Source organism: Cynocephalus volans, chromosome 7 (genome assembly GCF_027409185.1).
Source record: "Cynocephalus volans isolate mCynVol1 chromosome 7, mCynVol1.pri, whole genome shotgun sequence".
Taxonomy (NCBI): Eukaryota; Metazoa; Chordata; class Mammalia; order Dermoptera; family Cynocephalidae; genus Cynocephalus; species Cynocephalus volans.
In genome coordinates, this window is record NC_084466.1 from 66,618,108 (window position 1) to 66,636,734 (window position 18,627).

The following is an 18,627-nucleotide window of genomic DNA, read 5'->3' on the forward strand; positions in this document are numbered from 1 at the left end:
TTTCAACGTGTTTAAAAGAAGTTTTGGCAAACTACTTTTTTGGATTGTCCCAAGGAAGGTAACCAGGAGAGCAGAGAAGCATAACATTATTCTTATAAAAGACTATAGATGCTTGAAGGATGTTTACCCTAGAAAAGAGCACAGTTACTTGGAAGACATTATTCTCTGTACTTTTAGAGGGTAGAATTTGACCAACAGATGAGAGTTGTAAGGAAGCAGATTTTGACTTGGGGAAGAACTGTCCAACAGTTACAACTGTGTAAAAATGGACTCATTTGTTTTACCAGAGTCTCATGATTGTATGTTTTTATGCACTGGGTGGATGATGATATAAAAGAATTTCTGTATAGAAAGAGAAATTTGTTTAGGTGAATTCCAACATTCATTTTAACCAAAGATTCTTTGGTTCCAGGATAAAAGTTTAATTAAATTGAGATCTCTTTAGTTAATTCGAGATTGAGACTGTGAATGAGAGTCTTAAGTTGAACAAGTATACATGTGCACACTTCATAAAGTAATTGAGCTAGAAAATAGTTATTGCTTGTAATAGACACAGTGTGCCAAGTAGTTAATTTATTAATACCCATTACTGATTAAATGAACACTTGGGAGAGACACTTTCACTAAACTTTTGAATCTTATAGGGACAGGAACAATGATGCTGTCTTTGTCTTGGTACATAAAACCTTATTTAACTAAAGTGTTCAAGGAATATTATCTTCAGTCCTATTTCATTAACAACAGAAATTGTCTCTCTCTATCTGTGATTCTCTGTGCTAAAATAATGCTTTTTGCTTAGTAGGCATTCTGTTGGTAAGTTAAAATGAACTGCTAAAATATTTTTAAGTGTATTAATGTACTTGTTTGCCTTGTTAACTACTGTATATGAAAAATATACTTTTTATACTTGGGGATATTTTTGTGCCTCAGTCTTCAAAGTGCACACCAGTTAAAATTGTACATTTATATGGAAATAGTAATTTAAATATGTAAATAGTGAGCCATAATATCAACTGGATGTTGATCATTTAACCAAAAATCCTAGATTTCTGCTTATTTTCTTATGATTTGACTCTTATGTATAGAAAAAGTGTCAGGGTAAATTCAGTTTTCTTGAGAGGTATCACCTTCGTTTTCTCATCACTCACATTACTTAGGGAAGCCAGGAACCTAATTAAGGATCCCAGAGTGTATTCACTCACTGGAGTTAGCATCACATCAAGCCCCACCTCTAAGTCTTGTTGCTTTCTCTTTTGGTTCCAAGTGACTCAGACCAGCTTCTCAGCAGTTGGGGATGTTTTCTTATCACTGTCGCTGCTGGTGTAGCTTTCTGCTTTGCCACTCGGGGTTTATTTGACCCTTCTTGCATCCATGGTTCCCTCATTCGAGAAGCAACCAGCAGTGTTGCTCCTGGGACACTTATTTGGGTTCCTCTGTTCCCATTTGTCTTCTCTTTATTACTGCTGCTGTTCATCACTGCCTTTCTACTCTCACCTTATCTCCTCCAGTTCCTGATCCTGACTCTTTCTGCCATTGTTACAGGGGTTTTTGAAAGCAAAGGAAGGTTTGTCCCATCCAGTAAATACCATTTTTCTCCCATTCTGTGTGTTTCATGATCATGGTAGGTATAACCACATACCCTCCTCCCTCTCACAATTACTCAGCTCTTCCATATTTGCCATCTCTTTGCATAGCATTTTTTAGCAAGTCCCCTAGACTGAGCCAGATTACTTTTGAGATCTGTAATAAATATAGTATTTTGTTAAGTAATTATAAACTCTGATCTGTATCCCATTAATCCCAACTCTGTTACCTCAGAGTTAGTTCTTTGCCCTGCAAAAGTTGGGGCTCCTGGCCTTGTCCTTCTCTTGTTCTACTCTAAACCTTTGTACCCATAAGTTCTAATCAAGTCCCTCTTTTCCTCAGGATGTCTTTTTAGGGGAGGGTAGAGGAAAGGAGGGTTCTTATACAAGTAGGACTGCTAGTGATTTGCTCTAGGTATTACGGAATCCTAGAGATATCTCAGCCCCCATAACTCTTATTAGATATGTCAAGGCTTTGATACTAAAAATACATCTGAAATTTATTGGAAGTCAAGTGGCTGTTGTTTTATACAGTAAACAGTATATGGTCACTACAGCTTTTTGCTGCAGTTACTATAACTAGAGGCATGAAATATTACACATGTTAACTTTTCTTCCTAAATTCACAACAGTAGCACTTTAAAGAAATAATAGAATATGTGAATAAATTACTGGTGCATTGTTAAAGGCACTGGTCTGGGAGTAAGTTGACCTGGGTTCTAGAACAATAGTTAGGAGTTACAGGAAAACAGATTATAGTTCAGCTTGAAGAAGAGCTCTGTAATAAACAGAGCTGTCAAAGAGCGTTAGGAGTGATCAGTTCTCCATCCGTCTTTGTAGGTGGTAATGCATATGCTGGCTTTTCACTTGGTGTTTTTGTAGAGGTCTTTGGAATTGATGCCTTTTAAGGTTCTTCACAAGCCTAAAATGCTATGATTATATAACCTTGGGTAAATTCCGGCCATTGTTTTGCACTTATTGAAATGAGTGTGAGCTAGTGCAAATTAGATTCTACAAGTTCCCACCAGCTTTCAGTTTTTTACATATTCATAAATATGCTAATTATACCATATCAAGTTTATTTTAATAATATGGAGAGCAGTATTTTAAGAATTTTTTACAAAACCACTATCTTTTCCCCACTGACTTTCTGTTACTACAGATCTGACTGAAATTAACTAAGTTCTTTAAATTCTACTGAAATTATAAGTCAAGTCAAAACAACATGTAGTAGATTCTCATTCCCATATAAGTAAGCATTATTTACTTTTTATAATTAGCAAACTAAACCATGCAGAAGTTATGTTTTTTATACATTACTTAGAAAATCTTGACTGCCCTTAGAAAATGCTTTTTAAAGCATAGGTAACTATTTTTCACACTAATGAAAAATCACGATTATATTAAAAATTTGCCTTTTAAACTTTCTCTTCTAAAATGAAAACATCAGTTCCATTAGCATGGCTCAAAATACTAGTTTTGAAACATTGAGTCTTGTTTGTGAAAATGAATCAGAACAGATCATCCATTCAGAAATTCAGCCCATTTCAATTTAAATGAATGACTATGACTCATCCTGAGTACATTGTGTAATATTCCCAGGTTCTCCCTGAAAGCTATTAAATGTTAAAGCTATTAGAAAGGAGAATTTAGGCAAATTCATTTGTCATCAATTCTTCCTGTTCCTAATGAATAAAATATCACCATTAAAGTTATTCTGTTGGAAATAGAAGATCTAAGTCAGTTTAGTGAGTGCTGTTAAAGTAAATGACAAAAATCTCGATTAAAAAAAAAAACTGAATTACGGCAAAAGGAAATTAAGAGCCAGAAGTACGAATGTGTGAAATAGTTTATATTAGCTTTCCAATAAATATTTACAAATCTAGTGTATTCTAGCACTTTTTATATCAGTTAGTAACTAAAATGGACCTATCAGGATCTAAGCCTTCTTTTGAATTGGCCTTACAAAATGTTATTTTATTAAATAGGCAGAAATATAAATATGAAATGTTTATTTTGGGTGCAATTCTTTCTCCCTTTCAAGTGACTCTGTTTTCTCTTTTAGGAAGGAAGCCACTGTTAAAGGTAGATAAAAGCTGCCTTTTGAACAAATAATACTAAACAATTATAAAATAAGCATGTGTAAGAAAAAGAAAATGGTAATTTGTTTTTGTGAAGGGGAGGTTGGTTGGTTTTTAAAATTAAATTACCGTTCATGTGGTGAATTGTTTTCATATAAAGCAATTGTTATATTCTGGGTAACAGATAGAAATTTGGAAATCTGTATTTTCTGTAGAAGAAAGATTTTGCTGTCTGCTCTTGATTTCCCAGACATTTGCTTTTCCCTAGATTGCTATGATCAGATTTTTATTAGAATCATATTTTCTGAAGTTAGCATCATTACTTGTTTGCATAGGCTAAGGTTAGTTTGATAGACATACTGTCTTTACAGATCACTGCGAATTTATCTAATATCGTAACACTTTTAATCTTATATATATTAAACAGTTAAGGAAATGTGCAGTTATAATGAAATCTATTCCTGGCACTAAGCACTCAGTAACTATTTGTTAATTGAATAAGTGATCTCAGTAGATAGTTATGTAAAGCATATACATAATCTCTTATTTTTTCTATTACCCATGTTTTTCCCTGAAAGATTTCTTTTGAAATCCCATTTTGTCATGAATTGGCTTGGAAACTGGGGCCAAAGAGATTGTGTTTGGGCTCTATTGGTTTTTACTCAGCTTTATATCACTCAGCTTGACTCCAAAATTCTCATACAGTGGGAAAGTAATCCATAACAGTAGTAACCATTGTGATCTTATAATACTACTACTTCTAGAGAATTATTGTGTTATATTCTTCTCACCCACTGTGTTGCCAAAATGAGTGGTCAGTTCTCTCTTCTCATCATACTTGACTTCAGGGTATTATTTGACCCAGCAGTATTTGACCTGGTGTATTATTCCCTCCTTCTTGAAACACTGTTCTCTTGACTTTCCTTCTATAATTTACATATTCTCCTGGTTTTTATCCTATCACAGTGGCAACTTCTTCTCAGTCTTTTTATGTATGTTAACATTTAGGTTCAAAAGTATGTAGCAGTTAAGTGAACTAAGCCAGCCACAAAGGGACAAATAATCGTATGATTCCACTTACGTGAGGTACCTAGAGTAGCCAAATTCATAGAGACAGAAAATAGAAAAATGGTTGCCAGGGGCTGGGAGATGGGAAGAAAGGGGAGTTATTATTTAATGGATACAGAGTTTCAGTTTGGGAAGATGAAAAAAGTTCTGGAGATGGATAGTGGTGATTGTTGCACAGAATGTAAATGTACTTAATACTGACCTGTACACTTAAAAATCGTTAAAATGGTAAATTTTGTTGTGTATATTTTACCACAATTAAAAAAATAAATTCTGTAAATTTATTTTCATTTTTACCAAAAAAAATTTACAAAGCAGCAGAGAACTAAATCCAGGGTTTAAGTAATGTAGTAGGCAGAATCTTAATATGGCCCCCAAGATTGTTGCCTCTTGTTGTACACATTCTACCTAATCCCCAGGAAATGAATGTGATGAATTTAGTTCCATGATTGGGTTATCTTATACGGTTCAGTTGACTTTTAAGAAAGAGAGATTGTCTGAGGTGAGGTTTACCAGTGAACCCTTAAAAGGGACAGGGCTGTTCTGGAAGAAAGAGATTTGAAGCATGAGAGGGAACTCAGCAGATGAAAGAATTTCCTTACCAGCACTGAAGATGGAAGGGCCCACATGGCAAGGAATGTGGGTGGGCTCTAGGAGCTGACTGTGACCCCTGGCTGATAGTCAGCAAGGAAATGAGGACTTCAGTCCTACAACCACAAGACTGATTTCTGTCAGAACCACATGAGTTTGGAAGAGGCCTTCAGGCTCCAAATGAGATTATACCTCAGCCAAAACCTTGATTTTCACATTGTGAGATCCTGTGCAGAGAAAGCAGTCATACCATGCCCAGATGTTTGAAATACAGAACTGTGAGCTAATGAATGGGTATTTTTTTAAACCACTAAGTTTGTAGAAATTGTTACACAGTTATAGAAAACAAAGACAAATAATAGGAACCTTTTTTTCTGTCATAAATTATAGTTCAGAGGTAAGCAGTTAGTGCTTGTATGGACCTACTTTGCTGAGTAGGTCATACAGGTGACCTGTGTTAGTTCTATCTTGGTCTGCCATCCTTAGGATATTGCCCTCATCTGCATAATCTTAGATGGTTGGTTCACCACCATGTCCATGCCCTAAACAGAATGGAAAAGGGAAAGAGAAGAAAACGTCATAAGGTACATGCCCTCTTTAAGAACACACCTTGGAGATTGCACACATTGGGGACCCGTGCTGAGATTGCTGACCACTGCTTCTGATCACAGAGGTGCTAATAAAGAAGCAGGCAGCCATTGTTATTGCATCTCCCCCTATTGTTGCTAGCCCCCTCTGCTCTGGCTCAAGTGACTTCCAGTGAAGTTAAAAGGCCAGCACCCACAAGGAAAGTCACCAGTAGAAACCAAAGAAAAGAATAGGATGTCTCTCTCCACAAAGCCAATTCCAGAGTGACAAAAGAAGCATCTGCTCTATGATTATAATGGGGAACCTGAGAACACCTTTCAGCTTTGGACAGATCATCTAGGCAACAAATCAACACAGTAACCATTACTCTTTCAGAGGGAGAGAAGAAATCTAGGGTTATCAGTGGTGGGATGGGGGAGGGAGAGGGGGATGGGGAGAGATTGGAAAAGGGGCATAAAGAATAAGTATGATTTGTAACAATATACATACTAATAATATTGATTTGATCAACATATGTCAACATTGAATCCCAAAAATATGTATAATCAATTATGATTCGATAAAAAATAAATAAAAATAAATTTTAAAAAAAAGGCCAGCACCCTTTTTCTCCATTTTTTTTTTTTTTTTCTCTCTTGGGAGCTAGATATTAAAGACTATGACAGTCAAAAGCCCCACAGGGGGAATTAGAAAGGGACGGTGTATTCCCAGGGAAAGGCACAGGTGCAGAATAGACATGAGAGGACCTTAAATTCACACCTCAGTCTGGTTCTTGGCACAGAGACAGCCTACAACAATAAAAGAAACAAGATAATAACAAAAAAACTGCAAAGTCTGGGGAAGAGGAAGAATCTGAGTTCCAGCGTTACTTCATTATTAGATTCAAATATCCAGTTTTAAACCAAAAAGAAATCTTCTTGCACTCCAGATATTCCAACCTTAGTAGATACCCTAAAATGTTTCTTACAGAGACCCCCTTCATACCTTTGTTCACATTACCCCTTCTTACAAAAATTATACAGGAGTGTGCGCATGTATACATACACACAAATATACATGCACATACACGCACATACACACACGAGAGCTTTCTGAATCTTTCCAGTCCTTCAGAACCCAGTACTAGTTACATCTATTTTGAGACACTCTGACCACCCCAGTGTTAAAAGTCCTCCTTAATTTCCTGGTGTACATGTTATCTGGCCTGTATCTCTAATCTGGCATATGTTATTTATTGGTCTGTATTGTTATTTGTCTTTTTTCTGTCTTAGAGTCCATCTTTAATAATATAACCATCTTTAATAATGTAATTATGTGCTTATTGTCTGCCAGGATTGTGCTCTGAGCATTGCGTTAACCTTATTTAAACCTTAAAAGAGTGAAGAACCTGAGGTTCATAAAAGTCTCATAACTAGTTACTAATAAATCTGGGACACAAATGAAGGTCTTTCTGATTTCTAACGAATGATTTTTACCTGCATCAAGGAATCTTAGAATCAACATATTAATTTAATACGTGCAGTCAGTATTCCAAAACATTTCAGATTTAGTGATGAACAATGTAGACTCTATCCCTGCTCCCCATGAAGTTTACAGTCTCCTAGGAAAGACAAAAGATTAAGGAATGAAGTGAGAAAATGCTTTGATGAGAAAGATCTGGAAGAGAGCTAGCAAGAACATCCAAACCAGCCCAGGGGTTAGGAATTACTTCCTAGAGGACACTCACAGGATGAGTCCTGTTTTATACATTTTTCCTCTCAAAACTGGAACATTAAAAACTTTTGCTAACTAGGAGTTTGATTTAACCAGGACCATTTATTTAATTATACATTGTTAAGGCTATCAACAGAATTAACTTTTTGTAATAAAAAAACATTACTTTTAATGATCATAGATGCATAAAAAATAAATTTTGGTACATAGTATTACAGGAGGTTTTTTTCTTTATTAAATTATACAATTTTGACAAATGTGAATTGCATAAATAATCATATAAATAATGTTTTAACTCTTTTTAAATTGTTTAGCCCAACATTATTTTATTAAAAATTTAGGTTTTTTTCTTTAAAATTGAGACCCTAAACTTATTCAAGAAAATTGTGGACCATACAATATTTTTGGTGGAGATAAATGGATTTTTATTTTTTTAATGGTTTAAAATTTGTTTATTAATTGACATGTATTGATTGTACATATTTATGTGGGACAGAGTTATATTTCAATAATATATACAATGTGTGATGATCAAATCATATTCATCATCAAAAAAATTTATCAGTTCTGTGATTAGAACACTTGTGCTCCTTTCTTTTAGCCAGTTGAGAACATACAATAAATTATTGCTATTATAGATGCCTAGCACTTACTGTACAGAACTAGAATTTACTTTTCCTATCTAGCTATAATTTTGTGTCCATTAACATCCTCTCCCTAGTTCCCCTCCTCTCCCTCTCCCAGCCTCTAGTAACCAACAATTCTACTCTCTACTTCTAAAAGCTCGATTTTTTTTTTTTAACTCCCACATATGAGTGAGAACATGTGGTATTAGATAAGTGGATTTTTTAACCAGTAAAAACAAAAAATGGGACATATTAAGTTTGTAAATACATAACAATAATCTGTCAATTTTCTGAAAATCAAGGCAGTGGAAGAAAAGAAATGTTTAAATTTGATATTATAGTATAGAATTGGCTTAAAGAATTCCAACACAGAGCTGGCCGATGAGCTCACTTGGTTGGAGCACAGCCAGAGAATCCCAAGGTCACGGGTTTGGAGCCCCATACCAGCCAGCCACAAAAAAAAAAAAAAAAAAGAATTCTGACACTCAGAGGACAGATAAAAAACCCAAGACAGAGATTCTTTAGACATTTAGGATCTTGTCAGCCCAAGAAAAGTGTTATTATAAGCCAGGCTGTATTTATGGAAGATGTATTTGTTTGGATTCTCTCTATTTAACCAAAACATTCTGTGAAGGGATGCTGGGGAAAGAAAGCAGTATATACCACAAACCTGTTTTGTGCTTTAGATATATATTTTCTTAATCCTATGGAAGAATTCTAAAAAGATCACCTTTCTAATTGAAAATAAAATCCAGAGTCTCTCAATTTAGCTTCAATAGAAGGATCTCCTGGTGAGAAGAGCAAGCGACTGAATCTCAAATATAGAGATTTACCTTAGTTTAGCCTTGTAGTAACTGCTATCACGTTCTTGGACTTGGGGAAGTACTAATTAAGCAGTCTAGCTCAGGAATAAACCTTTCTATTTTTTCACTAGTGCATAGCTGGGATAAGGCTAGGATGGTCAAAGAATATTTATATAAAGTTATAAAATTACCATTAATTTACATAAGCTGATTTACATAGCTTTGTACCATGTGCAGAGAATGTCCCAGGAAACAGAAAAGATTTTTCCTCGTTTCTTTCTTTGTACATCAACAAGTTGGATGTGATTTTTAATAGCTACCTAGATATATAGAAATGGAAAAATCATTTTTTCTCCAACTTATACATTTTCATCAACCTCAGAGTTCTCGTTTTCTTCCATCCTGGCAACAAACACTAGGCATAATTTCATTTCTCAGAAAGTCTTTTAACCATCAGAGTCACAAAATAACAATAGTACAGAAGATTTCCTTTCAAGTATGTATTCTTTTCTCTAGGGCTCCAGAAGTTAAGTAACTCTCTGCCAGAGTCATAATTTTAACATAGACTGGTCTGATACCAAAACCTATGCAATGACATTATTTAAGATGTTGATTCACTTTTAGAGAGTAAATTTTAATCAAATGCAGTTTCCATTCTTTATGGTTTAACAAAGTTCTGTATCTTTGGCATCCTCTTCTGTTTCATTTTATCATATAAGCCTTCAATGTTTTTGGAAAATCTCTTTATCATTACAGTGAAATGCCATCATATTTCAATATTTTAACATTATTTTTAGTTGTAATGTGTTGGAATTCCTCACCTCTTTGTACTCAGTCTCCCATACTCAGGCGCTTGCAGGAACATAATCACTAAATGAAATGTATGCTTTTTCCCCATGGAGAGAGAATTTGCCCTAAATCGCTTTTCCTGTCCTGAGGACAACTAATTCTTGACAGTTATGTGAAAGTCTTAGGCCCTGCCTCACACCCTAGTAAAGGAGACAGGCAAGTAACCTACAGTTAAAACAGAGGGAGCAATGATAAGTGCTATGATGAAGTTAGGTATATCCAGATAAATGTGGGAAGCCAGAGTAGGAAAACCTGAGCCAGCATGAGGAAGTCATTGAGTACTTCAGGAAAAGATTATGCTTGAAGAAGTAGTAGTTAACCAGGAGGAAAAAAATAGAAAAAAATATCTTAGAAGCCGAAGGAATAGCATGTGCAAAAAGCAGAGCACTCAGAGATTAGCAGAGGCTGAAAAAGTATGATTAGAGAGGTAGACTGGAAAACAGAGTGCATGGAGAGTATCTGATAATGAGTCTAAAAATGGAAATATAGGCTCTATTACAAATATTATATGCAGTGCTAAAGATTTCAGATTTTATCCTGAAAGGAACAGGGAGCCACTGAAGGATTTTAAGCAGGAAAATAACCAAAACAGTAGTAACAAGGATGAGACCTAGGACTCAGGTGAGAGTAAACTAGGATGATTTACAAATTTCACAGTCAGTTTGGCAGAAAGATAAATGATAATGCCTTTCACTGTGCTAAAGAATACAGGGGAGGTGGGTAAGGGAAGAATTGATAAAGGGCCACAAAAAAATAACATTGTATAATGTTGAATATACTAACTATCCTGATTTGAGCATCACATATTGCACACAGGTAACGATATTCAACTCTGTACCCCACAGATATGTACAATCAACTATGTTACAATAAAAATAAAATAAAATTTTTAAAAAACTTTAAAAATTAAAAAAAAAGAATAGAGGGGAAAAAAGAATTAGGTTTGGGTAGGAGAAAAGGGAGATAATGAATTTATTTTTGAACATGTTAGGTTCAAAATACTTTTTGGTTTTATTGTTCTTGCAAATAAATAAGGCGTGGAATGGAAATAGAAAATTTATCAATATGTAATTTGGAATCATGAGGTATGAATGTGTTCTTCAAGGAAAGTATGTAGAATAAGCATAAAAAGAAGATTGAAGCTGTAGTCAGGAGAGACAGGTAACATTTAAAGGATGGGTAAAAAAGAAGAGGAAATAAGATAACATACAGGGAAACATGCAGGCCTCTTTTATCTAGTCCGTGTAAGTCTAACGCGGTACAACTGCTATGGGATGTTAATATGTATTATAGGAAGAAAAAAGGACAATAGGTTTGGGGTGTTAAGGAGAAAGCAAATAGAAGAGATTTATTTGCTGTAGGCCTTACCGTGCCTTTAACATGCATTAATATTCATTATGAATTTGCAGGTGGTTGTCATTTGCAGCATGTTCCAAACTCTTTAACACAGAATCCTTTTCTAGAAGCACCTGATGAAACCAGCTTTCATAGAACACATTATTAGAAACTGTCGTAGAGCAAACTCTCTTAAGTTTCAGATTCCAGCTTCTAATATTTTGATGCTTACCTCCTAACCCACCCTCTTAGTATCCAAGAATAAATAAATATGTAAACATAAATATATATCACTTCACTCTGTGGCAAGGAGGAGAACAATTTGTAAAGAAAGGTAAAAGACAAAGAAAGGTAAAAGACAAAGAAAGGAGAAATACGAGGGTATTTCAAAAAGTTCCTGGACAGGTTTGTGTTGTCTTTTAATTCTGTTTTTCTATGAACTTTTTGAAGTACCCTCATATTTGCAGCTTATCACAAAGAGCTGATTTCTTAAATGTATAAAGAGCAAAAGAAATTTTTCAAATCCAATAGAAAAATAGGCAAGGGCTAAGAACAGCCAGATCACAGAAAAGGGAAAATAAATGGTTCTTTAAACATATTCAAAAAAGGATATTCAAAAAAGAAAATGCAAACTGAACCACATTGAGATACCATATTCACTTTTTAGATTGCCAGACATCAAAAAGTTTGGTAACTACTGGTGAGGGTATGTCGATGAGAATGTATATTAGTACAAACTCTGAGGAGATATGGTAATATCAAAACTATAAATTCTCTTTTTGATACAGCGAGTAATTTATCCTACAGATACACTTAACACATCTGTGAAATTATGTTTGTACAATGATATTCATTGTAACACTGTTTTTAACAGTAAAAGGCTGAAAATAACTTGCATATCTATCAACAGGGTTATAGCTAAATTATGGTACATTCTTACAAAGGGATATTGTCCAGTTATTAAGAGATTAAAGCATCTCTACATGTACTAATATGGAAAGATCTCTAAGATACATTAAGGTACAGAACAGTGTGTATAGTATACTATTGTTTGTATTTTTTAAAGAATTAATTGCTTTTATATGCATAGAATATCTCTGAAAGGATTTATAAGAGTCTAAGAATGGTTACCTTTGGGAGGGAAACTGTAGCTGGGGACAGGGTTCTAAAGGAAGACCTCAAACCTTTGTTTGAAATGTCTCTAAAATGTTTCATAGTCAAAAGCAAAGAAATCTGGAAAAAGCCCATCCTCTTACCTTTCTCTTTATGAAAGATCTATGTAAATGATGCTGTGTTTCCCAGTCTTGTAATGTTTGAATCTGAAGAGAGTGAGAGGGAGACGAGGTCTCTATTTCTCTTTGCCTTTGCAGGTTTTTGTCATACCTCTTCTCAGTCTTTAGCATGCCATCGACACAGTAAGTTTTTAATCTGCTTTTTTCCATTTTAACCCTATGTTAGCTGGTAGGGACTTGCCCTGAGAAGGTTGGAATGAGTGAGGTAAAATAGTGGCCAATGACAAATAACCAAAATACATAAAATCATGATGGAGAAAAATAAGGCCTTATAACCCAATCTTCTCCTGATGAAAGTTGAGGTACATCAAAAATGCATAGAAATGTTTTCAACTTTTCTGTGAATTAGCATTTGTTTTCTGTCATGGAAAAATCTAGAATTAAAGATTATCCCTCAAAAATAACTATGAGGACAACTGTCTCGGTAATATTTATGTTTTCCAAATATTTATTTCAGGTGATTACCAGTTAAAAACAAAAGAAAACTTTGAGATGAAGGAAAGCTCTTACTTTTTTACAATTTTTTTTAATACAGTCTTTTTTATAAGAAACAGTGCTGGTTGAGGAAATAACACCAAAACAAATGCCTGAGGGTATGGGAAAGGGTCCTTGGCATGTTTAATCTACGTTAATCTATGTCAGATTAATGATGATAGAACAGAAGGTTATCAGACACCTCCAGCTCTGATCTCCCTTCAGCTTTCCAGTTCTCCTGGGAAGTGAAAGTCTTTGAGGAGAACATAAACTAGAAGGGGTAATGCTTTAAGCGTACAGGACTAGTTTCTTTTCAGGAGAACCTACAACAGGATGTGAACATTATGTGGCAAGCCTCCAAAGGTAGGTTCTGTTCCCACAGGAAAGGAGATTTCCATTTCTGTGTGGGTATGTTTAATTCAGAGAGAAAATATTATAAAACTTTATATATGATTATTCATAATAAGCCATCTTCACCAACCCAGTTATAACCATAAAAAATTAATATTTTGATGTCCAAAAATACTAATAAAAATATTGAAGGCCCAAAGAAGAAGAGAACAGTGGGAAGAAGACCCTGAAATTGCAGATAATTATCAGGCCACAATGTAGTGCTCCAGATCTGGATCTAAATGTTATTTATCAAGCACATGTTATATAGAATGCCTCACAAATGGTGGCATATTCTGCAGAAGATTGTCTAAACAGACTGGCTACAGAGGCAGTTTTTCAGGTAATTCTTGTGGCTAGTAAAACCTTAAGACGTGTTTTTAAAGGTCCAGACCTTACTTAAATATAGAGTCTGTTATATGGGAAGTCTATAATTAAAATAAAAAAGTGTAGCTTTTATGTAAGAAAAGAGCCTAGCACAACCCTTTTCAACATTAACAGTACTGATTTAATGCACTCTGCATGGTGGATGACTGGTCTGCCTTGTCACTTGGACATCTTTTTTCCAACCTCTGTGGCCTTATGTTTGATCCTCACAGGATTTGCGTCATTGATCCATATCACTGCCTGTGTGATGTCAATGTGTGGGTGTTCAGTTACTGAGACATAGTTAACCTAATGTGCTGCAGTAAATCCCAAGTACTATTTCCTACTAGAATAACAAAGAGTGATTCATCATTGTTCACATTAGACTGTTACTAAAAATAGTAGGGTTCACAACCTGCTGCCTCCATGCACATTAATATCACAGCCTCTTAAACAAGAGCACTAAAAATAATTTCTTGTTTAGAAACAGGTGCTTGGTAAACACATCTGCTACTTCAAGTTTTCTATTTGTATGCAGTTTTAAATTTAGTGCTAAAGGTAGATTCTGACCATAATATGAGAGTCATTATTATTCTGTGTGTTTATCACTAAGATACATCTAAAGGTGTAGCCAATCTAATTATAGAAATTTTCAATTATCTGTATACAGATAAATGAATTTATCCATACTTCTGAATCATACTTAGGCCCCTAATTTAAGCATTCTATTTCATCCAAACTTTTAAAAGAATAATAAATGTCCAAGAAAAAGAAAGTTCTCTAAACATCTAAGCATGAATAATGACCTTGATCTTATCTTTTTCTTCTGTAACTTCCTGCCTCATTCTGTTCCCAAATTATGATCACTAACTTAAATTCCTAGACTGGAGGCTGTGCTAATTGCCTGCCTCATGTGAATAAAAGTTTCCAGGTGTTTTATAGCCTTAAAAAATAAACATCTCTTACTAATAGGGTAACCTTATGTCCCCGATTGTGTAATACAGTCCCAGTTTATGCCTCTCATCTTGGTATCTAACTGGTTTAACATTTGTCTCCGATTTATCATTTTTTAACAGAGTATTATTAGTAATTATATTAAAATAAACTGTGATGGGTTTGGGCAACCACCATTTTGTATTTCCAGTTTCTGCCTTGGTCTCCTCTAGTAAGTAGTTTCATCTATCTTTTGAGTTTTCACTTTAACCTATGGTTAAATCTTAAAGACAGCCAGAATAAACTGCTAACCAGTCTCTTTTTCTGGCCCTTACCAGAAGCAAGTCAAGGACAACAGTAAAGGTGCTTAGTAAAAAAACAAACTTCATTTAAATATAAAGGACTAGGTACTAACTTTTCAATCACCTGTTGGTAGTAGTGGAACTATTTGATGCTGCTGCCCCTGCCGGCCACTTGGTGTCACCAGGACACCAGTTGGAGGGACCAGTGGGAAGCATATGTGAAATATATGCAGGAAATATATTTCTGCCACAGGATATATAAAAAAAAGGTCTGAATGGTTTTGTTATTTATTGTATTACATAAATCTATAACTACTTATTTATTACTTGGCAATGCTTTTATATTTTGCAATAAACCCTTTCAGTAATTAATGAGCTTTAAAAATGGTCCAAATTTGGTGAAACATTCAAAAGAATCATCAATAGAGACAATTCAGTGAGATTTGTTTGTAAAAATATTTGAAGGTATTGTCATTCCTGTGAAACTGTTTGGATTAAAATATTTACACATTTCAATTTTTAAAAGAATAGAACTGAACAAGTCAGGCACAGAAAGAGAAATACCACATGTTCTCACTTATTGGTGGGAGCTAAAAATAAATAAATAAATTCACACACACACACACACAAAAAAAACCGGGGGGGGGGGGGGGGGGGGACATAACAACTACAGTTCCTTGAAGTTGATATGACAAGCAAACAGAAAGGACATTATTGGGTGGGAGGGGGGAGAGGGAAGAGGGAGGGAGGTTTCGGTAACGCGCCACAATGATCAACCACATTGTATATCGACAAAATAAAATTTTAAAAAAAAAAAAAAAAAAGTGCTCTTATCCTGCAAAACTCTCTGTGAGACTTCCAGAACATAAAGCAGCACTGCATGTCCTGAAAGTGGTAAAAAAAAAAATGGTTTATCCCTGCTTCTGTAAGGCCATTTCTGCACAGAATGTAAAAAATAAATAAATAAATAAACAAACAAACAAATAAATAAATAAATAAAATAAAAAAGAATAGAACTGAGAATATCCTCCATTTAGCAGAATTTGCTACCAGCTTACCCGACCGCACCTCAGAAATAGTATTGTTTTGATATAAATATTGCAGACTTAAAATAGTATAGAAAAAGTCAATTGAATATCTCAATAGTTTCAGATTTATTAACCATAAAATACAACAGTTGCAGGCAGTTTTATAAAAAAAATTAAAATAAGACCATATTGAATGAAGAAATTTTTCAGTTAAATACCAGAAGGAATTAAAGACAAATACAGCTAGGAAATTTATTAAAATACATGAATATGTATTAAGAATAATTATTCTGCCTATATTACTCTTTATTCAGATATTCAATATAAAGAAGTCTTTTAAATGCTTGTTAATATATTTGCATGTTTTTTCACAAAGCATTTTATTTTTTAAAATATTTTTAATAGAACTCCTTTTCATGTCCCTCAATAACATAAAAACTTATTGATAAGGAAATATCCCAAATTATGTACTTTCAGTGATTTTTTTGCTTCCTCTTTTGTTTTCAGAAGAGTCTCTGGTTGGATGATAATATGGTTATCCTACCTTAGCTCTGTTTCCTTTCTGTCCTATCACCAGAGTTCAGACAGCCTGGAGGATAAATCTCTACCTCTCTTACCATTAAGAGTTTTTCCTAAATCCTTGTCCATAGATTTGGGGAAATTTCATCAGTCTAGGAAATGGGAAAAATAAAGATAATATTTTTCATTAAACTAAATTTTTCAACTTAAAAGACTTATAAAATTCTGACATTAAATCCCTCCTATTGTTTTAAAGTTACAATCCTCTTTATGAAACAAGGTAATAATATAGGATAGACTTCCTTCTTAATTTCTTAGTGTTTTTAATGCTCTTAATTTCTTCTTTTCTTTTAATGTCTTTACTTTGCCTAAGAAAAAGCTAGTTAATGAGTTCCCAGGATTTGTTTTGATATTTTACTGGCACATAAATCCAAATGCTTGGGAAATACTACATTAGAACACAGGTATCTGCTGTATTGATATTGGTTAATATCTAACCTCCTAACCTCATCCAGCCAAACTCAGTCAATCTAAAACATATCTGGCGTTAGAATGATACTCACATTTGCTTTCTATTGACGTGCATCATACAAAGTAAAGCTAGTGTAATTTAAGTAAATGGGAAAGTTATAGAGAAAGAAAATGGTAACTATGTGTCCAGATCCACAAGATAACTAAGGCCCCTGAAAGGCAAAAGAGGAAAAACATGGGTGAACAAATGAGAAAAACTTAAAATTACAATAAAGAAGGGTTGATTTGTGCCCAAGGACAAAATTATAGATTCTAATTCTTCACTCCCTTTATCTTCCTGAGATTATTTGCATCATTGTCAGTCACTCCCCAGCAATAGAGTCCCTGCTTGGAGAACTTGGTTAGTTGCAGATTTCATTGACCTCTCCTCAGTCCTTTGACTCTGTGGACATGCATCAGTTATGTAAGCTGCATGAGCTTAACACGATGTTTAGATGCTTATTCAAAACCTGCACCTTAATACTACCCCAAGAATCAGGGTCATGGTCAAAATCTTTTGAGGAATCAGATAAAAATCTGTAGAGGAGTAGAAGGATGCATTTCACATCCACACCCTTATATATCTTAATGATTTAACACCACTCTTTGTTGAGCTGAGTCTGCCTCTTAAATTTTCTGAAATGCAAATGACCCAGATTTCTTATTACATTCTAAGAGCAACCTTGATAAATATCTGGTCTTGTTTATTGTCAGGAAAAAAAATCAAAGTCAACTCTTCCAACTTTAATTTGCCTCATAGCTAATAGTCCCTTTGCAAGTCAACTGATGAAGCTATCTTAGCTGTTCATTTTGCAACTGTTTTGGAGGGTACATTGTTTAAAGTTAGACATTGATCCTTTACTGAATTTTTTATATGGAGGTCAGCATTAGGCTATACCTGCTTTAGGTTTTTTTCAAGCCAAATCATTGAGGTCATGCTTTATGGCAATGAGTCATACTTGATCTGCAGAAGATAAGGACTAGATTGACCAGCTTGACATTGTGGTCCTTGGTGTCTCATTTTAACTAGTGTTTTAGCTTACACAACCAAAGTGCATTTATGGCCCAACTCTAATAAGGGCATAAGACCAGCTTCATTCCTTGTTCAAATTATGATTTTGAACAAGGAATTATTATTTTTTCTATATTTTCCCTTTTCTTCAATTTGTCATCAATTGTTTATTGTGTTTTGGGATTTTTTTGGCTTTGGTGCTATGGGCATCTGTTAAATCACCTTAAATTATCTTTTGAAACAGGTTTGGCTACTAAATAATTCACTGACTATATTCCATATAGTATCTCTTAACAGAAATATTTAGGATCTTTCTTCACAACAGTTTCAGTGAGACATTTAAGTACATTTTGCTTTGTTAAAGTTATATGTAACTAGCAGATATTTGGGGTGTATTGCATTGGGTCTTCCATCCAAATATCAGTGCCTTTTGTGTGCTACTTTCAGTACCCTCCTAACAAAACTTAACTCTGTACCCTTACTATTCTCACGGTTGCCACAGAGTTCTAATGCTCAGCATTAGTGACATGGTTCCTACTCTCAAGGACTTTTGATTATAGTAAG

General features: G+C 34.4%; 1 protein-coding gene across 2 annotated transcripts in view; it reads left to right on the plus strand.

Moving 5' to 3' along the window:
- FNDC3A (fibronectin type III domain containing 3A) overlaps positions 1 to 18,627 on the plus strand; it is a 194,308-nt gene that overhangs the window by 99,412 nt on the left and 76,269 nt on the right. The window contains exon 4 of one of the 2 annotated variants that reach the window (XM_063101768.1): positions 12,608 to 12,652. The exons of the other annotated variant lie outside the window; for it this stretch is intronic. Within the exon in view, the coding sequence (XP_062957838.1) occupies positions 12,608 to 12,652 (45 nt within the window). The remainder of the gene's footprint in view (positions 1 to 12,607; positions 12,653 to 18,627) is intronic. 2 annotated transcript variants of the gene reach the window in all.